Source organism: Dromiciops gliroides, chromosome 5, assembly GCF_019393635.1.
Source record: "Dromiciops gliroides isolate mDroGli1 chromosome 5, mDroGli1.pri, whole genome shotgun sequence".
Taxonomy (NCBI): Eukaryota; Metazoa; Chordata; class Mammalia; order Microbiotheria; family Microbiotheriidae; genus Dromiciops; species Dromiciops gliroides.
The window spans coordinates 226,720,868-226,744,447 of record NC_057865.1 but is presented as its reverse complement, the minus strand read 5'-3'; the positions used below and the strand labels follow the sequence as shown (position 1 = coordinate 226,744,447).

The window sequence follows — 23,580 nt, the reverse complement described above, 5'->3', positions numbered from 1 at the left end:
TCCAGCTGCTCTGGAGAAGGGGGAAAGCGGGGGGCAATGACTTAGTCTGCTTAAATCCAGTCCGGGATTTGGGGAGGAAATCCATTCCGGGATTTAGGAGGGAACTCCAGTTCTGGATTTCACACCGGCCATTTAGACAGCCGGGCTGGTGTGTGTATGTGTGTGTGGTGGGGAGGTGGGGGAGAGAGAGATTTGGTTGGGAGGGGGGGGCGGCAGGGGGCCGCCTCCTCCTCAGTGTGAGGGGAGCGCCCGGATACATCGCGCATCCGGACCGAGCCGAGTCCCGGTGAACCCCCGCGAACCCCCGGACCCTCGCCTAGACCCCAAGCCCCTCCCTCCCCCAGACCCTCCGGCCCCCATCATCCTCCTGCATCCTCCTGCATCCTCCCCCCGCCTTCTCATTACATCTCCATCCTGCATCCTATCCTCCCTGCGCCCCCGCGTATCCTCCGCATTTCCCTCACCCCTTGCATCCCCTTCCTCTGGACCCCACCCCCAGTCCCTCTCCCCTGCTCTCCATCCTCCACCCTTCTTCCCCTAAGCACACCCCCAACCCGCCAAACCTCATCGCCCCCGCACTCCATCTCTTCTGCCTCCCCCCTTCCCTGACATCCCTGTTTCCCCCCCACATCGTCTATTTGCCCTATCTACCCCCTCCTACTCTCTCAAGCTTCCCTCTTCCAGACCCCATCTCTGCTCCCCCTCATGGGTTGGGGGATGCGAGGTTACGCCCTCGCCTCCTGAGAGCCGCACCAAAGGTCCCGGGCCTCGGAAAGGGTTGGGGGTGCAGGGTGGGGGGCATGGGGAGGAGGAGCCCTGTGTGATGGGAGGGGGGCGCTCTCGGAATAGGCGGAGGCGGCGGGGACCTAGGAGCCTGGGCGGGGGTTGAGCAGGGGACTGAGTCCAGCGACAAGCACGCAGAGCTACCCCATGGCCGGGCCTCCCTGAGCCAATTTGGGGGAAGCCCCCTCCCCACCCCAGCCCGGGGGTTCGGGGCCCCATGAGCCGGGGTGCGGGCGCGCTTCAGCGCCGGACAACGACCTACCTCATCTCGCTGACCCTGGTCAAGCTTGAGTCTGTGCCTCCACCGCCTCCCTCACCATCAGGGGCTGGGGCCCCGATAGTCAGGGCACCAGAGGGGGGAGAACCTGGAAGCCCTCGGGGCGCAGATGAGGCCGGCAAGAAGCGGCAGGAACGTCTCTTCCACCGGCAAGATGCGCTGTGGATCAGCACCAGTAGCGCGGGGGCAGGGACGGAGACCCTTTCCCTTTCCCCTGCTCCAGCTAGCCCTGCCTGTCCGGTCTCCCCTGCTCCGGGTCGCCGCCTCTCCCTTTGGGCCGCCCCCCCCTGTGCCCCCACTCTCTGGGGGACTGAGCCCAGACCCCAAACCTGGGGGGGGCTCCACTTCCTCCCGGCGCCCGCTACTTAGCAGCCCAAGCTGGGGGGGACCGGAGCCAGAGAGCCGGGGTGGGGGGTGCGTCCCAGGCTCCTCTTCCCCCCACCCCGGCACCGGCAACCGTCGACTCAAGGTGGCGCCCCCCCCACCTGCCCCCAAGCCTTGCAAGACGGTGACCACGAGTGGGGGCAAAGCCGGAGGGGGAAAGACCGCAGGCAGTCGCCTATCATGGCCGGAGAGCGAGGGCAAGCCGCGGGTCAAGGGATCAAAGAGCAGTGCTGGGGCGGGAGCCCAAGCCGGAGTTGGGACTGCCGTCGGAACAGGTGCCGCAACCGGACAGGGGGCTGGAGCCCGAGGAAAGTTGTCCCCACGAAAAGGCAAGAGTAAGACGCTGGACAACAGTGACTTGCACCCTGGGCCACCCGCCGGCTCTCCTCCTCCTCAAGCAACCCCGGCAACTCCAGCTGCCTCTCCCGCTGCCTCTGCCACCTCCCCTGGGCTTCCCCCAGGGCCTGCACCTCCTATCACTCTGGAGCCGCCTGCTCCTGGGCTGAAGCGGGGCCGGGAGGGGGGTCGTGCCTCCACCCGCGACCGTAAGATGCTCAAATTCATCAGTGGCATCTTCACCAAGAGTACCGGGGGACCCCCAGGCCCAGGGCCATCTCCTGGACCCCCAGGCCTCACCTCCAGCAGCGGGTCGCGTGAACTGCTGGCTGTAGAGCTTCGTGCCTCCCCGAGTGAGTAAGGCCAAGGAAAGCAGAAGGGGGAGGGGGAGAATTGAACCATAAGGCCTGAAGGGTGTCACAGCTAGGACCGCAGTGTAAAAGCTTTGCAAGCCTAAAAGACTTCTATAAATGTCAGTTATTGTTATAACTCTCCAGGACAACCTGTAAGAGAGGCTAGAATGGGAGTACAGGCCTGAAGGAAAGATGCCAGACTTTAGGGATACCTGGGCTCCAGCTCCTCACTTGATGACCTCTCAGTGTTTGACCATGCGTGGAGGGATGCAACAGGACTCACCCGGTGTCCTTTGAAGACTAGAGGGAATGGGAGAGGGAACTTGATTAAGGGGGAGTGGCCAGCTTGTGTGTCTGGCTATAGGTCCCAGGGAGGGTGAATCAAACCTGCTGGGAAAATGTGTCCTTGGTCAGGGTGAGAACTAGCAGTCATTTGTAGATTCCTCCCACCCCATCCCCAGGAAGCCAGGCATCCCTGATTCCAGCTTTTGCTTGGTACTTAGGACAGAGAAATGGGACCACATGTGTTATTTTTGAATCCCCAAAGGAAATTGTGTGGAAGATGAGGATGAGGAGAACTGGGGGGGAGGTCTGTGATCACATGCACTTGGTGCCAGCTGGCTCCACAACTAGTTTGCAGGCAGCCACTCGCCTGTGCAGGTCCTCCTGGGGAGGGGAGCGGGCGAGTGAGATGGCAGGGATTTTGGCTTTTGTTCAATGTCCTGGAAGGAGAAGGAGGGGTGGAGGGGAAATGTGTGGGCTGAAACTACTGGATATTTAACTGCAAAGCTACAGGGGGTAGAGAGCTGGAGATGGGTGTGGGAGGTGATGGGGGGAGCCTCACTTCCCACTTGCCCTCCCCCCTCCCACGGAGAGGCAAGTTCAGATCAGTCGGGGTCCTGACTCAGTGAGTCAGGAGTGATGGGAACTGCACAAAAGTTCATGCTCTGGTTGTATTTGTTGTGTTTTTTGGCTTTGGCTCTATTGGACTTGAGATGCAGGGTAGGGGCGGAGTGGGTCTCCTCCCTCTCCTGGGAGGCTGTCGGAGAGCGGGGGTGGTGGCCCGGAGTTTGGCTCCGGAGCTGTCAGGAGCAGATGGCTTCAGATCCGCTTGCTCCCACTGCAGCTGCTCCACCCTGGGAACGTCCGGGCCTCCAGTGTCAGGCTGTCAGACACAGGGGACCAGGCAGGCTGGAACAAGGCAGGAGCAGGGGATCTGGGGGACGGGGATGGAAGAAGCTTCCAAAAGCCCTTTCCCTACAGCACCTTGCTGTGGCTCACAACTAGAAAGGCTGGTGCTCCCTGTTCCCCCTGAGCTTCCCTTTCCCAACTTGTTATTGGGTTTCTGATCTGGCCAAACACTAGAGAGATGAGAAAGTGGATGGATTTTAGGAAGATGATACTCCCAGCACCCCCTGAACTTCCTGTCTCCAATTTGCTACTGAGGTTCTGACCTGGCCAACCTTAAAGGAATCAGAAAGCGGGTGAATTTTTAAAGGGCCTTAGTTCTTTCAGTGAAGTTTGGAAAACATGGCAGGAATCTACTACCTTGGGTATGACCTATGCATGTGACCTTGAAAGAGAGAGGGATTTTAATCATCCTTATCACTACTATTGCGAGCCTCAGTTTCCCTTCTCTAGGAAATGCAGGTTGAGAGGTTCTCCCCTTCCTCCTCGGCTTCCATCTACTCAATCAATCTCTGCACCTAATCTTGGGCTCTGTCTTCCCTTGGAATAAACCCCACCCCCTTTTGTACTCTCCTGACCCTCCTCTTAGAGAAGGGGGCTATCCTGCCCTTTGCAGGCACCAGTTTTTCTGGGCTGGGGTGTGTGTAGGGGGACACAGTTGGGGATGTGCTTTAAGGGAGATGCCAATGTGAAGTATTTTTGTCTCTCTGGTTCTGTTGCTAAGCAACCTCTGAGCGGCAGCAACAGCTGTGGGGAAAGCAAGCTTGATGGGGGCGGAGTGTGGACCACTGTCTTAGCATCTTATTCCCTAGCTTTTTCAACTTAAGGGAAGTGACCCATCCTTGGGGTGTGGGGGGAGGGGGAGGAGTGGGAAGGCAGATAGGTGTGGGAGTTGGCCTGCATGTGTGTGTATGTGTGTGTGTTGCTCCTTCACCTCCGTGTGGCTTTTCTCCATCCAATCTGGAAGGCCAGGTCTAAACTTCTCCCATCCTCTCTCTTCTTTCAGAAGCTGTGGTCAATAGCCAAGAATGGACTTTGAGCCGATCCATCCCTGAACTGCGTTTGGTATGTGAGCTGGTATCCTTGACTGTAGCAAAGTCCCTTCCAAGTTTTCCTCTCTCCCCCATTGTATTCTTAGCCGGCCCCTCTCCTCCCTTTCTGTGAAGAAGAGGAAAGGTGGGTTGTGATTCTTCAGAATCTCTCCCTTCCTAGCCCTCTAGTCTATCATTCCATATAACCTCATCTTTTTCTTCTCCTGCCTAGCAGTCCCCATTCAGTTTCTCTTCCTGTTCTTACGCTTTTCTCATCCCACCTCCAAGCCTCTCTTCATCTCCTCCAGCCTCTTCTATAGTCCATAACTTGAAACAACATTCTAATTGGTTTGGTAGTGATCATTTCTTGCTCTCTGTCCCCTTGAAAGAATAAGATATTCCATTTTGTTGGTGTTTCTTTATGTTAGTCCACTTTGATACTTGGATAATTTTCTGCCCTTACAATCACAAAATCTCAGAATTGGAAGGGTTCTTATCTAGTTCAGCCTATATCTTTTTTTTTCTTTTTTGGTGGGGCAATGAGGGTTCAGTGACTTTCCCAGGGTCACACAGCTAGTAATCGTCAAGCTTCTGATGCCAGATTTGAACTCAGGTCCTCCTGACTCCAGGGCCGGTGCTCTATCCACTGCACCACCCAGCTGCCCCAGCCTATATGTTAATAGGAGTCCCTCTACAATGCTCCCACTATAAAAATCATACTACATTAAAGTTGGAAGGGATCTTAGACATAATCTAATCCAATAACCTCATTCTACAGATAAAGAAACCGAAGTCTAGAGAGATGATGTAATTTGCCCAAAGTCTTTTGACTCCCAATCAGGGGTCCTTCCACTACACCATGCTGCTCTCTTAGTTCTCACCATGCCTTCTTCCAGGCTCTTATACAGTCTCCACATTATCCCTCTTTGGATTAGTGGTCACTGCCAATCGTTTCAGATTCAATGACAGTGACATCCCCCCACCATTCCAGATCCCAAAACCTTATTCTTAATCCCCTCGATCTTTGTTCCACCTGTGACTTCAGATCACTCCCTTGTCCACAGGGGGTACTGGGTGATGCCCGGAGTGGGAAGTCATCGCTCATTCACAGATTCCTGACTGGTTCTTACCAGGTGCTAGAGAAGACAGAGAGTAAGTCCTTGGGAATTAAAAGGGATTGGGTGGGGGAAGGGAGTCAAGAAATCTTTGAATCTAGAGCCAAACTATGGGACCTTCCCCAGTATCATGATAGCCGAGGTATATACAGTGGTGTGTACGTGTGTGTATGTGTGTGTGTGTGTGTGTGTGTGTTCGTGCGTGTGCGTGCTACAACCCTTTTATCCTTAAAAACCTTGGGCAGGTGAGCAGCATAAGAAGGAGATGCTGGTGGATGGACAAAGTCACCTACTGCTGATCCGAGAGGAAGCAGGGACACCAGATGCCAAGGTGAATGGGGGGGGGAGGCAGAGAGGAGACTGGGTAGTGATCAGACTTCTAAGGAAGCAAAGTTGGCAAGGGAGGGAGGGGCCATCTTTTTCTTGCTCCAGCCCTTCCTAGTTCTCACACTTGAATGAGTTTTGAGAGTTAAAAGGAAGGATTCCTCTTTCTGTCTTATCCCTTACTTGTCTCTCCTTCTTTAGTTCTCAGGCTGGGCAGATGCTGTCATTTTTGTCTTCAGCCTGGAGGATGAGAACAGTTTCCAGGCTGTGAGTCGTCTCCATGTACAGCTAAACTCCCTTCGTGGGGAGAGCCGGGGGGGTCTGGCCCTAGCACTGGTGGGGACACAAGGTAAGGAGATGCTGGGGAAAGGGAAGGCCTGGAGGGGAGAACCAGAGGAGTACGGAGTAGTTGTTCAATGTAGGAAGATGTGTAACCAAAAGAGAAAACTTAGGAGAAACATGATAGATGTCTTCAAGTATTTAAAGGACTGTCACATAGAAAAGGATTGCTCTGCTTGGCTCTAGAGGACAGAACTGGGAGCAATGAGAGAAGGTAGCAGGAAGGCAGAATTCAGCTCAATAGAAAGAAAAACTTCCTATATTCGGAGCTATCCCAACAGGAAATGGGCTGCCTCAGGAATCAGTGGGTTCACCATCATTAAAGTGAAAGACTGGAGAACCACTCATTGGGACCACTGGAGAGGGGATTTCTATTCAAGCTGAGGGGGGACCACATGACTTTAGGTCCTCTCCAGGTCTAAGATTTGGTGATTCTGTGAAAATGAGAGGTGGATGGAACAACAGTGATAGCATCTTTCTCTAAATAAGTCCCCCATTTCAATTCCCTAGCCTTTAGGGGAAAGAAAGCGGAAGGGCAGAGTGAAAGTGGGAATGTATTTTTGTTGTTCATTCACCTTTCTCTCCCCACCAGACAGGATTAGTGCTTCCTCCCCCCGGGTTGTAGGGGATGCTCGTGCTCGAGCTCTGTGTGGGGAAATGAAGCGTTGCAGCTACTATGAGACCTGTGCTACCTATGGGCTCAATGTGGACAGGGTCTTCCAGGAGGGTGAGAGTGATACATTGGGATCTTAGGGGATGGGATGAATGCCTTGAAGATGTGGGGGTGAGGAAAGAGTGAAGAAGTGAATGATGATGAAATAGGGAGATTGAAGGGAGGGAAGACAACTAAGAAAGGGTCTAATTTAATGTAGAAGGGCAAAGGGGGCTTGGGGAAGTTGATGGGGCTACTATGGGTACAGGGATAGAGTGTGTATTGATGAGTGAAAACTTGGGACATCAGAATGGATTTTCCCCCCAAGTCCAAGGTGTGTGTGTGTGTGTGTGTGTGTGTGTGTGTGTGTGTGTGTACCTGAGAATGTGAGGAAGCACTGCAGATAAGTGAGAGGAAGTGTCAGTCCCTCTCATGCTTTCCCCCCACCTCCTACAGTGGCCCAGAAGGTTGTGACCTTGCGAAAACAGCAGCAGCTCCTGGCTGCCTGCAAGTCCCTGCCCAGCTCCCCCAGCCACTCAGCTGCCTCCACCCCTGTGGCTGGGCAGGTGAGAGGGGCTGGTTGGGGAAAGTGAGGGGGGGGACCAGGAGAAGGGATGCTGTGAGATACTGGGTTGGGTTTAAGGAAAGAGATGCTAAAGGACTGTGGAAATGGTGAGGATCGGGTGGAGGTGATACTGACTCTAGTAATATTCCAGTTCCTCCAGGTAACATTCCCAGTCAGTCTCTCATTTCCACGTGTAGATGGGTTTGAGGGAATTCAGATTACTCTTCTTTTGACTCAAATCTCTTCTCCCCAGGCCAGCAATGGGGGCCATACCAGTGACTACTCATCATCCCTTCCTTCCTCACCCAATGTTGGCCATCGGGAGTTACGAGCTGAGGCAGCTGCTGTGGCCGGCCTGAGCACTCCAGGCTCTTTGCACCGAGCAGCCAAACGGCGGACAAGTCTCTTTGCGGTAGTGCATACACTGATCTCCTCACTCTACCTACACCAACAGCTTCTCCATTAATGTCTCTCTTCCCTATTCCATCAATTCCTTTAGGCCACCAGTCCTTTTGACCTCTCTTCCTCAATTCACTCTCTTCATCCTTTTCTCCTTTCTTCTCCTGATATCTGCCTCTTTGTCCCAAATCTACTCTGTCTAATAACAGTAAACCGTTTCAGAATCGCAGGGGCAGTGACTCTGAAAAGCGGAGCCTGGACAGCCGAGGAGAGACAGCAGGAAGTGGCAGGGCAATCCCAATCAAGCAGGTGGGCAGATAGGAAGGATCCAGTTACTGGGGGCGGGGGGGGGGGGGCAGTTTGGAAACACCTTGCCCACACTAGGTTGCATCTTCATTTTTTTCTCCTGCCCATTTTCATACCGGCCTCAGAGTTTCTTGCTGAAGCGAAGTGGAAATTCCCTGAACAAGGAATGGAAGAAGAAATACGTGACACTATCAAGCAATGGCTTCCTACTCTACCACCCTAGCATTAACGTGAGTGCCACACCACTTAGCAGTGATGATTCCTCCCCCACAACCCCTAAGAATCACCTGCATAATCTCAGCCAATAGCTAGTTGCCTCCCTCTGGAAAATGCCCCCTCTCCAGACCCCATGGTCTTCCTTAGCCCCTGATCCATCCCCCAACCAATATCCATTGTGTATTATAGAAGTGCTGGTGTTTAATGGAAAGAATTGGGGACTTGGAGTCAGGGGAAATCTGGCTTCAAATCTCATCTCTGACATCAGTTATGGGAGGTCACTTCAACTGTGAGCCTTAGTTTTTCTGTTCATAAAATGTGAAGCCTGTGGTATATACCCTTTGTGGGGTTTGGAGAGAATCAAATAAGGTAATGTAGGTAAAAATGATTTTCCATCTTTAAAGTGCTAATTAAATGTCAGATTATCATCATTTAGATGCTTTTCAGCATCCTCAAGGTTTCCAGTGATGCAGATATTTTCTCTTACCCCGAATCTCATGGGAATTCTTCTGTCTCTCAGGATTACATCCACAGCACCCATGGAAAGGAAATGGATTTGCTTCGGACAACAGTAAAGGTACCAGGCAAGCGACCTCCTCGGGCCATCTCAGCTTTTGGCCCCTCTGCCAGCATCAATGGGCTTGTCAAGGATATGAGCACAGTCCAGATGGCTGAAGGCACAGGTGAGGAGATAGGGTCAGGGGAGGAAAGGTAGGAAAGGTGTGAGGGAGAAATGAAGCAATGGGGCAGCTGAATGTGGAGATGATAGCAGGGGAGGGATGAGGGGGAGAGGGTCAAAGCAGGAGACAGCCTGAACTCAAGGATGAAGGGATCTAAATGAAGATTTCCCTTTCTTCCCTCTCATCATCTCCCATTAGCAGACATCCCTACTCCCACCCCTACTCCCAGCCCCAGTTCCTTGCAGCCACCCCAGGACCAGACATCAAAGCATCTACTGAAGCCAGACCGGAACCTGGCCCGAGCCCTCAGTACCGGTCAGTCTTGCTTCTTTCCAAAGCTAAATGTCCATTTCTGGTCAAAATGGGGGTGGGAATGAAGGTTGGGGTGGTGGAGCATCCTTGAAAAGAAAGAGGAAGAAAAAAATTTAAAGAAAAGAAAAGAAAGAGGAAGATAGATGAGAAAGACAGAGAGACATATTTATCTGAAGGAAAGAAGATACAAGGGGGAGGGGAGAATCCCCCTAGGGGAAATTATTTTTTTCATTATGAAGAGGGCAAAGCTGACTCAGTGGAAACTGAGTCAACTATGGATCCTCCCAAAGACTGTACACCATCTGGAGACTTAAGCCCCCTGAGTAGGGAACCTCCACCATCTCCCATGGTGAAGAAACAGAGGCGGAAAAAATTGACCACACCATCAAAGACAGAAGGCTCTGCTGGGCAAGCTGAAGGTGAGTCCATGGGGAGGCAGCTGTATTTTTTACCCCTACTTGGAACCCTGACTGGAGGACCTGGGCTAGTGCAGAAAAAGAGCCTAACCTGTGTGCTCTTTTGCATAGTTTTATATCAACTGAATATTTTGATTAAAAGAAAAATGGCTGTGTGACTCTGGGCAAGTCACTTAACCCCAATTGCCTCACCAAAAAAAAAAAAAGAAAAAAGAAATAAAGAAAAATGGGCAGCCCTCTGTCCCTGCCCTTCTCCCTAGTGAACCCACAGTTCCTGCCCCCTTCTCTCCAAATTATCCCCATCTTTCTCTCCCCAGCCCTCCAACCTCAGTCCCTCTCTTCCCAAAGCTAACTGAGATCTGAACCCTTCCTTCCTGCTCCCCTTAGTATCTGCTCCTCTCAATCCATCACCTCATACTCCCCCCCCACACACACCTTGCTCTCAGCCCCTGTTGCTCAGAGCCTGGATTCCAGATCTCCCTACTTTCACTGCTCTCTGCTTCTGCTCCACTCTGCTCTGGGGCCACTGACCTTTAGTTCTGCTTTCTCTCCCTATCTGTCTGTCTCTATTTTTCCCACTGCCTTTGTTACCTTCTCCTCTCCTCTCCTCTCTTCTCCTTTCCTCTTCTCTCCCTCTAATCTTTGCTACTCCTATTCTCTGTGTGTCTGTATCTCTATCTCTCTGTGTGTTTCTCTGCCTCTCTCTGTGTCTCTGTCTTTCTCTTCTGTCTCTCTCCCATCCCCTCTTTCCCCTGTCTCTTCATCATCTGTCTCCTTTTCTCTATCTCTTCTATCTCTATTTCTCTTGTCTGTCTCCTTTGCTTCGGGAAACCAGCCAAGCGCAAAATGTGGAAACTAAAATCCTTTGGTAGTTTAAGAAATATTTATAAAGCAGGTAATAAAGTGGGGAAATTGGGAAGGGCACTCAGCTGGGGTGCAGGGGTTGGGGTGCAACCTGCTTCCCCTGCATGTGCGTGGGCTTCCTGCTCCCCTATTCTTCTTCCCGTCTCCCATACTGCTCCCACCCTGCGGGGGCCCTGGGATGGCTGTCTGGGGAGGTGGGGAGAGGGTTTGGGGAGAATAGTGTGTTAGAGTTCTACCATCCTGTTCTACCCCATCCCGCCCCCAATTCCCCTCAGAGGAGAACTTCGAGTTCCTGATTGTATCAAGCACTGGACAGACCTGGCATTTTGAAGCTGGGAGCTTCGAAGAGCGAGATTCCTGGGTCCAGGCCATTGAAAGCCAAATATTGGCCAGTCTGCAATGCTGTGAGAGCAGCAAGGTCAAGGTGAGGACTGAAGGGGGAAAGGCAAAGTATGGAAGTCAATGCCTGGAGAAAGGTACTTCAATTGTGGGTGAGAGGTTGAGTAACATATCTCACAGAAAGATCTATAGAGAAAAGAGCTTTGGATTTGTGGTCAGAAAATCCGGGTTCCAATATGCACTCTTGGCTCTTAGAGTTGTATACACTTGCTTGGCACTTAAAACTTGAATCTAAGTTTCCTCTTCTGTAAAACGATGAAGCTAGATTAAATGACCTCTAAAGCCCCTCCTAGCTCTAAATATGTATTATGAGTCTTTGACAGTACCCTTACAGTCCCATGTTTCCAAGGGTTGGCCTGCAAGGATTACTGCTAACTCCACGTCTCCTTTTCCCCTTAGCTACGCACTGACAGTCAGAGCGAAGCTGTGGCCATCCAGGCGATTAGGAACGCAAAGGGAAACTCTCTGTGTGTGGACTGCGGAGCTCCCAGTGAGTGCGGGTGGAACAGATGAGTGGAAGTGGGGGCAGGGTGGCTCGGATAGGGCGCTTGGCTGGGGGTGTGCATGTCTATGTAGGGAGACAAACCGACCTTGAAGACGAATGGGACGAGGTTTAGGGGAAGGGCAGGGAGGGCAAAGAGAATCCCTTGCTTCCCGAGGTGGGTTAGAGAAAGGACTGAGGTCAAGAAGGCGGAAGTATGGAAAGTATCTCTGACCAAGTGTGTATGAAAGTAACCTATGCTCTTTGTCTTACCCGCAGACCCCACCTGGGCAAGTCTGAACCTGGGCGCATTAATCTGCATTGAATGCTCAGGAATACATCGAAACTTGGGCACTCACCTGTCGCGTGTTCGATCCCTGGACTTGGATGACTGGCCGCGGGAGCTGACCCTGGTGCTGACGGCTATTGGCAACGAGACGGCCAATCTCATATGGGAGAGCGACACTCGAGGGCGAACCAAGCCCACGCGGGAATCCTCCAGGTTCGAGGAGTCTGGGAGAAGAGAGGGGAGAGGAGCGGTGGGGAAATGGATGAATTGGTTTGCGAAAGGGGAAGGAAGGCAATCTCGGCCTTGGGGGGGGGGGGAGGTCTTATTGACCTCTCCCTCATCTCTCTCTATCTTCACGTCTTCTCAGGGAGGAACGAGAGTCGTGGATCCGGGCCAAGTATGAGCAACTACTGTTCCTGGCACCCCTGGGAGGTCCGGAAGAGTCCCTGGGCCGCCGACTCTGGGCCGCAGTGCAGGCTCAGGATGTTGCAGGGGTGCTATTGCTCCTGGCCCACGCGCGGCACGGGCCACTGGACAGCGATGTGGGGGACCCGCAGCTCCGTTCCCCGCTACATCTCGCGGCAGAGCTCGCCCATGTGGTCATCACACAGCTGCTAGTCTGGGTACGTGGAAGGGGGAAAAGATGAAGAGGCCTTCTTAGATAATGAAGGAATGGCAAAGGAGACCGCTCGGAATGTCGAGCAGCACCAAGGACAGAAATGCGAGACGCTGTCCGGCTTTCCAGTCTGTTTCTTCTTTGTCCACCTCAGAGCTAGAACCACACTGGGAGGTGGGCGAGATCTATAAGGAGGCTAGGCTTTGCCGCTGAGAGTGAGAAGGACCTCTGAGACATAACTCGTCATCTTGAAATTCTTTTTAATGTATCTGTTTCGCTGATACACTAACCCGGGTTTGCACAGTTGTTTCCATTTCATTGTGGGTGGTTGTTTTGTTGTCCTTCTTCCAAGAACACGGAAGAAACTCTTACTGTTCTCCTCTTCTTCCCAGTACGGCGCCGACGTATCTGCTCGGGATGCTCAGGGCCGCACCGCGTTGTTCTACGCTCGGCGAGCTGGGAGTCAACTCTGTGCGGACATCCTGCTGCAGCACGGCTGCCCCGGGGAAGGAGGCAGCGGGGCCACCACTCCCAGTCCCCGCCGAAGGAGCAGCGCTGCGAGCGTGGGCCGCGCCGATGCTCCCGTCGCGCTGGTATAGCGGCACCACGCGGACAGACACACCCACACTCCCCTACAACCTGCCCCAACATCTGTGCTCCGGGAAGGGACCCTACCAGCCCCCACCCACACCCCACGCCACCACCACTACCGACCAGGCACGGACACCCTCCTTGTGGACTGTTGGACACAGATTTCCCTCCTCCCTTCTCCACGGGCACGTTTCCCACCACGCACACACAGCGGACACTGAATCCTAACTCCCTACAGCACCGTCTCTTTCCCTTACCTGTTCCCTCCCAACCTTCCCCTCTCCAACGGACACAGACTCCCGCACTGTTCCCTAGCCGAGGCATGGAGACCCTTTTGTGCGCATTAACCGCCCGGGTTCCCCAGCCGGACACACCCGATTTTTCTCTCTCCACCTCGGGAACTCTCCACGTTCCTGCAAGCGTTTGGGAAGGGAGATTGACCCTTGCTACTTTAACACTGGGCTCTTGGACCTACCCTCTGCTGGCTCCTGGGAAAGGGGGAAAAAAGAAGTTTGCCCTTCAGATCCAGGATGACTCACGCTTCCTCCCCGCCCCCATTCGTTGGACAGTTCGGCCCCCAGAGCCCAATGCCCAGGCTGGCTCCTGGGGAGAGGGGAAGGTATCAAGGTGTTGGGGGTGGGGTGCTGGTCATGGGAGCTAAGGGCAGTTCTGGGGGATAGAAGGCTTGTTCATGGGCCCCTCCCACTCCCTCCATACCTGATTTCACTGCCCAACAACAGGGGAAGTGGGCAGCGAGGGGCAGGACCCCGGCTACCCATGGGGGTGGGGACCCCAACCCTTTCCGTGAAAGGGACCAATGGGAGGGGAGGCTAAAATAAAGACCCCCTCCCTACACACCCACAGCCACACTCACATCCACCCACGGATGGACTGGGGCTGGGGAGCCAGAGGCCTGGCTTCCTCTCTCCACAACAGCTAGAGAGGGGTGGTGAATGAGATGGGGGGGGGGCTCTTGGAACTGGGGAGGAAATTGTAATTTATTGCTTTGTGCCCCCTTGGGAGAGGGGGCTGGGGAGGGGGGCGGGCTGGGACGTGGGGAGGGGGGTGGGCTAGGGGAAACCTGGGGGGGGTGGGGGGGTGCTCTTGGGTTGTGAGTGTCTGTGACTGTGACTGCCTAACTGTGACTGTCCAGAGCCCGTGGTGTCCTGAGCCAGAGGACACCCCAAGCACGGGACTCCCTTCTCCCCCAAGTTTCACCCTCCCCTCCCTCTTGCAGGAGAAGCTCTAGATCCAGCCTCCCGCCCCTTCCCCCACCAGCCTCCCTGAAACTTTCCAGCCAGGTAAAGAAGTTAAGCCGGCTGGGATAGGTCCCTATTGGCCTGCCCACCCCTTCCTCAAGCAGGTCGGGATTTCCCCGCCCCGCCCCCCACTCCCAGCCCCTTACTCACCATAGCCCCAGGGCCAGTTGGTGTCAGTGTTTTGGGTTTTTTTTTTGTTTTGTATTTTGTTTCCTTTTTTGTTTGTTTGTTTTGGGTTTTTCTTTTTTCTTTTTCTTTCTTTTTCTTTTTTGCTAAAATATTTTGGAGAGGACTAGCGTGTTTGGGGAGAGGGTGGAAGAAAGGGGCAATGGGTGATGCTCCCCCCACCATTTGCCTCCCCTGAATCAGGTGGTATGAGTCTTCTTCAAACAATTAAAAAGGCAGTGATTTTGACTGGGGGAGTGTAGCTCTGGTCTGTCTAAGGGCTGAGGGCTGGACCTTTCACGGAAGTATAGAATCTGAAGGTTGGAGGGACTTCAGGAATCATCTAGACCAACGCACACCGGAGCAGGAATCTCCGGCACAGAGAAAGAATTTGACAGATATTTAAACTGATAAATAATCTTAAAAAAAAAAATCCTCATGGGACAGCTAGGTGGCGCAGTGGATAGAGCACCGGCCCTGGAATCAGAAGGACCTTAGTTCAAATCCGAACTCAGACACTTAATACTTACTAGCTGTGTGACCCTGGACAAGTCACTTAACCCCAATTGCCTCACCAATAATAATAATAATCATCTCACCTTTTCATAACATTTTACATTTACAAAGTACTTTCCTATCTATTATCACCTTTGATCCTCACAATGCTCCTGTGAGGAAGATAAGCACAGTAATTATTAACCCCATTTAACAGATGAAGAAACTGAGGGTTAGAGATGAAGAGACTGATCTGGTGCTGGGCAAGAGCTGAGAGGGGGAGGATTCATTTAAGGTGAAGGCTCTTCCAAGCTTTGGAAAGGTGAGGAATATGAGGTGGAGGGGGGAGGGGTAGGCATAAAACAGATTATGTCAAATACTCCAGTGTATATGGCAGCTCAGGTCCTATGTAGTGGGAGTCAGAGCTGCCCTAGGGATTCTAGAGAAAGGGTATCAAAGGAGCCTAATAGAGAGTCACAAAGGGCAGCATCAGACTTGGTAAAAGTATTCAGAACGAGGGCCATCAGTTAGGAGAAGTGAGGAGAACCAGATACAGTGCAGGGAGCCTGGGGATGTGCCCTGCTCTCATTGGTTTTCTTTACTCTGATAATCCCCCACTCCTCCTGACCCTTTTCCTACCTGGGGTATGGAGAATATAGATAGTACAATTCCAGTCCATTTGGTCAGTGGTAGAGCTGGAGTGAAAAGGGATGGGAGGTCACACACTCTTAGGTATCCCTACTGTAGGTGGACTACACATTCATCCACTGCATGCAACAAAGGGACCTGAAGTCTTTGCCCTGGTTTCCAGGATCTTCATGGGTCATGGGAGTTTAATGCTTCCTGTATTAGCACCTACTGAGTTCCAGCTCTACTAAGGGCCAGTGACTCCAACCCAGATGAAAAGGTTGTTGTGGAGGAAGGAACCTGAGCAGGCAAGGTAACACAAGGTCTGGTTATCTGCCTTCACTCCCTTTTTGGATGGGTGATGCTGAGCTTCCTGGTCTCAAGGTAAAATTTATCTTGGCCCTCCTCAAGACCAGCTCCAAAGGTCTCAAGGGTCTAGGTCCTCAACCAAGCTCAAACAGGAGTCTGCTGGCAGTACTTTGAGGGCCCAACTCTGCAGAGTTCCAGGCTGACTAACCATTCAGAACAGCAACATGATTGTGCCTGGGAATATGCCACCGGAGGAAGGATGATCTGTTAAGGGGTAGAGAGACAAAATGTATATGCTGGAGGGAAGGTGAGGAGGGAGTACTTTCCAGATACTGCTGCATGCAACATGCCTTTTGGCACCATCTACTACCTAGACAGTAAATTAGTCTCCCCCTGGCTTATCGATAAACACTTCTAGTGTTAGGGGATAGCTGAGTCTGCAGTGCTAACTGCTGAGAGAGGTGGGTGTTGGCAACACTGCTGTAGAAGGGGGTGGTGAAACACATACTAGGATGAAGACTGGACAATGGAGGTAAAATGGAACAAACTGGGGAAAGGCTATGGAGAGCTCCTTCAGTTTCAATCCCACAACCTACACTAGAAACAGCAAAGAACTGAGTTGTGTCACCCACACCTGACTCTAGGTAAACCTTTTCCTCTAATGTGGTACTTGGAAGCTCCAGTTTTACATAGTCTTCCTGCCTCTTAGTTCAACAATGAGCACAATTCAATGTAACAAACATTTATTAAGTATCTCCTAACTACAGAACACTGTACTAGGCCTGTGCAAGATAAAACAGTATCTCTGTCTTCATGGAGTTTAGAATTTAGAAGCAAATATTATATAGAACTAAATCACTATAATATTAAATAACACAAGAAAATTTCATAATAGCAAATAAATGTCATATGAAGTCTGATGGGTAAAGGTTCCCCCAACTTGGGGAAGATCAGGAAGGAAGAAGGAAGCAGTTGAAATATGCTTTCAGACAATGAATAAAGATTGATAAGATCATATAGAGAGAGTTGGAAAGGACCTCATAGGCAATTTAACCCAATCCATTCATTTTACATGTGAGAAAGTTGAGGTTAAGTGATTCAACAAAAGTCACACATATGGTAAGCACCAGAGATGAAGTTTAAACCCATGTTTTCTCACTCCAGAAAGTGGTCTTTCCACTGTACTACTCAGCCTCCTTCAAAAGGTAGAGGGGGGCAACTAGGTGGTGCAGTGGATAAAGCACCAGCCCTGTAATCAGGAGGACCTGAGTTCAAATCCGGCCTCAGACACTTGACACTTACTAGCTGTGTGACCCTGGGCAAGTCACTTAACCCCAATTGCCTCACCAAAAAAAAAAAAAAAAGGTAGAGGGAAGGCTATTTTATGGATAGGGGTAATGGGAGCAAAGGCACAAAAGGGGGAAGGGGTGAGATGAGTATGGGCAAAAGCAAGTGGTCCATTTTGATTCCACTGTGGCATAAATGTAAGGGAATGACGTGGAACAACATTGAAAAGGTGATGCCGGATTGTCCAAGTCCTTGAATGACAGGCAAAAGAGTGTGAACTATACTTAGAACCACTGAATCTCAGAGCTGAAGGGGCACTATGAGGTGATCTAGTACAATCTATGCAAGAGATATCTGCTGCACAGCATTCCCAAGGTCCAGCCATCGACCCTCCACTGAAGAGCTCCACTGATGAGGAACACACTATCTACTGAAGCAGCCCATTACATTTATGGACAGCTCCAATTGGCCAATCTATCAACCAATGAACAAGCATTTATTAAGCATCTGCCATGTGTCACCATCTCCAGTTGTCCTGATCTATATCTTGCCACTGAACCTGGATGGCTCTGGAGGAGGTAGTGAGGCTGGTGACTTTGCACAGCCCTCCCTTACTTAAATCCAATTCACTGAAAGTCATGGCATCACCTCCCGATGTCTTGGTCTTCTTTGAGAATGAAGAGAGAGAGAGAGAGAGAGAGAGAGAGAGAGAGAGAGAGAGAGAGAGAGAGAGAGAGAGAGAGAGAGAGAGAGAGAGAGAGAGAAGGACAAACAACCACCACCATGTGTTAAGCACTATAGTAGGCATTGGGGAAGTTAGGAAGGAATAAGCCTTTATTAAGCACCTACTATATGTCTGGCACTTTGCTAAGCACTTGACCAGGGACAAAGAGAAATGGTCTCTGTCCTCAAAGAGGCCACCAGCTAGCCAGCATATGCTCACATATAGATAGATATACATGAAATATAAATAAAATAATAGTGAGTGGGGGGGGGGTTACGGCTCTAGCAGGGATCAAGGGGATCAGGGGAAAGCTTCATGTAGAAAGAATGGGATACTTAAATGGAACTTGAAGGAAATTGGGAATTTTAAGAGTCAGATATGAGGAGGGAGTACATTCCTGGGGAGAGGAGGTGGTGAGAGATAGGGGGATAAAAGTGTGGAAAGATGAAATGGAATATCTTGTATAAAGAACACTAAGGCTAGTTAAGGTAGTTATGCATAAAAGGAGTAGAAAGTTATGTTGGGACAAAGTTGGAAAGGGCTTTAAATAACCAAAGAGTTGATCCTGGAGGTAATGGGGAATCACAGGAGTTGATTGAGTAGGGAAATTATGTGGTCAGACCTTCACTTTAGGACAATCACTTAGGCAACTATGGGAAGGATGGATTGGAGTAGGGAGAGACTTATGGCCAATGGACCAGATAGACCAATGAGAAGTGCTAATGATCTGAACTGAGCTGGTGGTTCTGTGAACGTTGAGAAGGAAACAGATGCTAGCAATGGTCTGGAGGTACAAACAAGATTAAGCACTTGACTGTATATGGGGGATGAGTGAGAGTAGAGTTGAGGCTGCAAAGCTGACTGACAGGAAGAATGGTGGCACCTTCCACAGAAATAGGGAAGTTCAAAAGAGTAGAGGGTTTGGGGGAAAGGTAATGAATTCTGCCTTAGACATATTGAATTTGAAATGTTTATTGGGCATCCAGTTTAAAATGTCCAATAGACAGTTGGAGATGTTGAAGTTCAGGAGAAACACTAAAACTAGAAATGTAGATAATAATTAAACCAATGTAAACTGATGAGGTCACCAAGAGAGACTGTAGAAAGAAAAGAGGAGACAAGAGGAGAAGAAAAGAGAACAAAGACAAGAAAAAAAGGGGAGTGGAGAAAGGGATGGGGAGGAAAGGAGATGGGAGGGGAAGGAGGGGAGGGGAGGGGAGGAGAAGAGGGAAGGGGAGGAGAGGAGAGGAGGGAAAGGAGAGGAGGGGAGGGGAGGAGAAGAGGAGAGAAGAGAGGAGAGGGGAGAAGAGAGGAAGGGAGGGGAGGGGAAGGAGAGGAGGGGAGGGGAGGAGAAGAGGAGAGAAGAGAGGAGAGGGAGAGGAGGGAAGAGTCTAGGACAAAACATTAGTGTAGACACAGAGATGGGAAATACTATATGAATTATGATCTGACAAAGGAAAACGGCACCTAGATGTCAGTAGAGTTGGGTAAGATTGTGCTGGTAAATTTTAACAACCTGCTCTCTGAAAAAAAAATTCATGACACAATTTTAATCTGCATTATTAATATCTCCATCACTTTCTTATGTCTAGACAATCAGCAAAACAATAAATCAAGCCCTGATTTTTAGCATTTGCTGTTTTCCAAGGTATCAAGGCCCACTCTGAACATTTTAAAATAGGCTCTTGAAAGCTAGGATAAACTGTTCTCAGTTCATCTGGCTTCTTCTCTGCCCCCCCCCCTCCTACCCCAGGTAAATTGAGGAAATGGGAGCTTAATAATAGCTGATATTTATATGGTGCCTTAAGGTTTGTGAAATGTTTTATATATATTTTCTCATTTGATTTCACAACAATGCTATGAGCTAGGTGCTCTTATCCCCATTTTATAGAAATGGAAACTGAGACTGAGAGGTTAACTCGCCCAGGGTAATAGAATTAGGAAATGTCTGAGGTAGGATTCAAACTCATGTCCTCCTCACCCCAATTTTACATACACACACCTTAAAGTGTTTGAGGGAACACCGACATGTATATTGAAATTAAAAAATAATATTACTGCTCTCTTTTTGTCAGAGGGAGAGAATTCCAATAGAAATAGAGATAATTAAAACCCTCCATTACTAGTACATCATGCCTCTGTGTCAAGCTTGTGATCTGTTTTTCCAGCTCTTCATCTATCTCATCTTTGCAGAGTATAATCTGATGACAATATCATTTCTGTTTCTGCTTCCACTGATCAATGCCCTCACCTGTTCTTTACCCATCCTTTCAATTCCTCATTCTCAAGATAGATACCACGGTCTCTTCATTCCTATTTTACAGGCAAGCAAGATGAGGCTGAGAGAGACTAAGTGGCTTGCTTGCACATAGTTTTACAACCAAGTAGTATTGGAGAGGCAAGATTAGAAGCTAGGTCTCACCTTCCTCCAAAGGCCAGCACTCTTCTCATTACACAACACCACCAGAAAGCCAACTCCGGGGCCATAATGCTAGCCCACATGGTACAGATATGTGGAGATAGGGGGCCAAATGTACCAATGCCCAAATGTCATTCTAGTTTAAGAAAGCTGTGTTTTAGTAGGGAAAATAAAAGTACAAAGAGGAGTAAATAATGACAGAGAGCCTTAAATCCTTAAGGAAATGGGCAAACAAGATAATAAGGAGTGATAATTGCTTTTGTTTCTGCCTCCACAGATCTCCAACCAGACACTTTCCACCATGCTTCCCCCTTTTAGTTTCTGAATTTCCTCATAAGGATATTTTCCCCCTAATCAACACCATTATGTCATCACCTTCCCTTTGACCTATTCTGTGCCTTTTGAAAAAAGTATAGTTTTCTGGGGCCATACTCTTGTCCTGGGTCTCATTCATTAAAGAAACAGCACCAAGACCAATTGATACCTATGAATAAGCAAATTATTGTTTCAAAATTAAAACTAAAGTAGAATTAAAGGGCCTTAATATTATACATTTTAACACATTTTTAAAATGAGGCCATTTAATTAATCCACTGGCTATAAAGTCAAAATTAATTGTCCAGGTGCCAACTAACTAGATAACACCAGAAGATTCTAGCAATCTTAGAATTTTTCAGATACAAAGGCCTCCTGTTATAATAACATTGTGTTTGGCCCCTCATTTTGTGTACTATCTTTATTTCATCCTGCATGCTTGAGGCTATATGTTACTGATGTTTTAACACCATAAATATATCTTTAACTTGTTTTCTGTTTCTGCTCGGTTCTTGAATTGCAACTACAATGAAAGATGCAGTTAGAGATAATTGCTTTGACTTCTCCTTAGAATGGTATATAAACCGGCAGACTTCACCCTTTAGTTGGGATTCTTGGCTGATAAGGCAGAATCCGTACTCACTAACATCCCCCCTAGCAATTTCTTATATATTAATAAATCTGTTTCTGATATATTTGATCCCCTACAAAACAACACAGAGTGATTCAATTAATTTGCTTCACCACCTACATCTTATTTGTCTTCTTGTATTAGTTTTCTAGTTCCCCTTCCATGTTTTTTTCTTGTTCTGCTTTTAAAATAATTTTTATAGCTTTTGTTTTCACATTGTCTAAAGTTCTTCCTGTATCTTTTCCCATTACTCTCCCAGAGAGCCATCATATATAACAAAGAATTTTTTCAAAGGAAGACAAAATAGCAGCAAAATTGATTGATACATTAAGAAAATCTGACTTTATGCAATGTTCTAGACATTGATCCTCCCAACTCTGCAAAGTTGGGGAAGTATCTTCTCATATCTCTTTTTGGGGGCCAAGCCTGTTCTTTGTAATTTTGCAGTTTTCATTTTCAATTGCCTTGTGGCTGTTGTTCTTTCCATTTATATCATTGCATGATATACATAAATATATGTATGTATATACTCATATGTATACATGTGTATTTCTTGGCTTTGTTTAATTCACTTCGCATCTGTTCATGTAAATCTTTTCCTTATCCATCATATTATTTGTTACTTAACAATACAGTAAAATTCCATTGGGGGGGCAGGGCAATGGGGGTTAAGTGACTTGCCCAGGGTCACACAGCTAGTGTCAAGTGTCTGAGGTCAGATTTGAACTCAGGTCCTCCTGAATCCAAGGCCAGTGCTTTATCCACTGCGACACCTAGCTGACCCTTATTTCATTCTTTACATACCACAAACTTGTTTGGCTGTTCCCCAATTGGTGGGCATTTACTTTCCCCCCCAGTTCTTTGCTACCACACAAAATGCTACCATAAATATGTTGGTGTTTATGAGGCCTTTCTTTTTTAACAGTAACCTCCCCAGAGTATATTCCTAGCAATGGAATCTATGAATCAAAGGGTTAGGACATTTTAGCCACTTTATTTGCACAATTTCTTTAAAGAAGAATGCTTATGGGGCAGCTAGGTGGCGCAGTGGATAGAGCACTGGCCCTTAAGTCAGGAGTACCTGAGTTCAAATCCAGCCTCAGACACTTGACACTTACTAGCTATGTGACCCTGGGCAAGTCACTTAACCCCAATTGCCTCACCAAAAAAAACAAACAAACAAAAAATCAACAAGAAGAATGCTTATATTAATTTATAGCTCCAAAAAGGTATTACCATGCCTCCCCCACCCCAACCCAGGTCCTTAAACATTGGGCCTTTCTTATTAACCATTCTTTGAGTATTTATATATAGCCAGCCATTTGAGACCTTGGAGTTTAGTTGTTGGCTCCTTCCTTGTATTTCACCTCCTGTGAATTTGCAATGTGAAAATAACAGAAAGGATCTGAAGAGGCAGAAAAGAACACTGCCCCATATCAGATGTTGAGGAGGGGTAGGGTATATATGAAACAGGAGACAGGGAAGTGTATGGAACATTTGGAGATAATAGATATGAACTAAGGAGACGGAGAGACAGACAGGGAAACAGGTTAACTTGACAGAAAAGATACTAAGAAACACTGCAGATTCCTGAAATATTAATCTACTGATATTCTTCCCCTTATATTTTATCTACTCATTATAGCATCTAGTTTGCCAAGTATATTAGCAGGTTTTCTCCTTCCCCTTCCTTTTCCTTTTCTTTCTTTTTTTTTGTAGGGCAATGAGGGTTAAGTGGCTTGCCCAAGGTCACACATCTAGTAAGTATCAAGTATCTGATGTCACATTTGAACTCAGGTCCTCCTGAATCCAGGGTCAGTGCTTTACCACTGTGCCACCTAGCTACCCCTCCCCTTCCTTTTCAACTTAAAGCCCTGTTGATTAGATTTGAAGGACTCCAGACAAACATATTTTTACCAGCTCTTGTTAGGTGAACTCCATCCCTGGCCAGGAGCATGTTGTTCAGATATTTTCAGCTGTGGTCCACAAGTCCAAATTCCATTCACTAATCATGGATTTAGAGCCAAAAGGGACCTCAGACATCCAGACCAGTGTCCTCAATTTATATATGAGGAAACTACAGCTCAAATATACTAAGTGATTTGCCCAGGGTTATACATATAATAAAATCCAAGATTTGAACCCAGGTCCTCAGACTCCAAATCCAGCATTCTTCACTACACTATCTTAATAACCAGCTGTTTCATTCCTGAATCCCAGCTTTCTCTTCTGAAGCTTTTGTCCTTGATTAGCAGCAATGATGAAAATACCAATTGTTTCCCTTAAGTCTTCCATTTCTTGCCCTCAAACTCTGTAATCTTTAGTAATGTTTCCTAGATTCCTCCTGGAAGCATCATTTGTGCTCATGTGAATCACCAGAAGTGGGTAGTAGTTATCCAGTTTGACAGGTCTTGGGAGGTTCTCTGTCACCTC

The 23,580-nt window shown here is 49.0% G+C and overlaps 1 protein-coding gene across 1 annotated transcript; it reads left to right on the top strand.

Moving 5' to 3' along the window:
- The first annotated feature begins 151 nt into the window (after window positions 1-151).
- Window positions 152-13,956, top strand: AGAP2 (ArfGAP with GTPase domain, ankyrin repeat and PH domain 2). The gene is given in 20 exon segments (XM_043966430.1): window positions 152-1,342; window positions 1,344-2,133; window positions 4,328-4,386; window positions 5,417-5,504; window positions 5,713-5,798; window positions 5,993-6,140; window positions 6,723-6,857; window positions 7,239-7,348; window positions 7,601-7,759; window positions 7,969-8,055; window positions 8,178-8,282; window positions 8,789-8,951; window positions 9,147-9,263; window positions 9,551-9,679; window positions 10,512-10,571; window positions 10,816-10,964; window positions 11,339-11,429; window positions 11,700-11,922; window positions 12,077-12,332; window positions 12,718-13,956. Coding segments are annotated over 20 exon segments (3,504 nt in total). The 5' UTR covers window positions 152-1,000; the 3' UTR covers window positions 12,925-13,956.
- The last annotated feature ends 9,624 nt before the right edge of the window (window positions 13,957-23,580 follow it).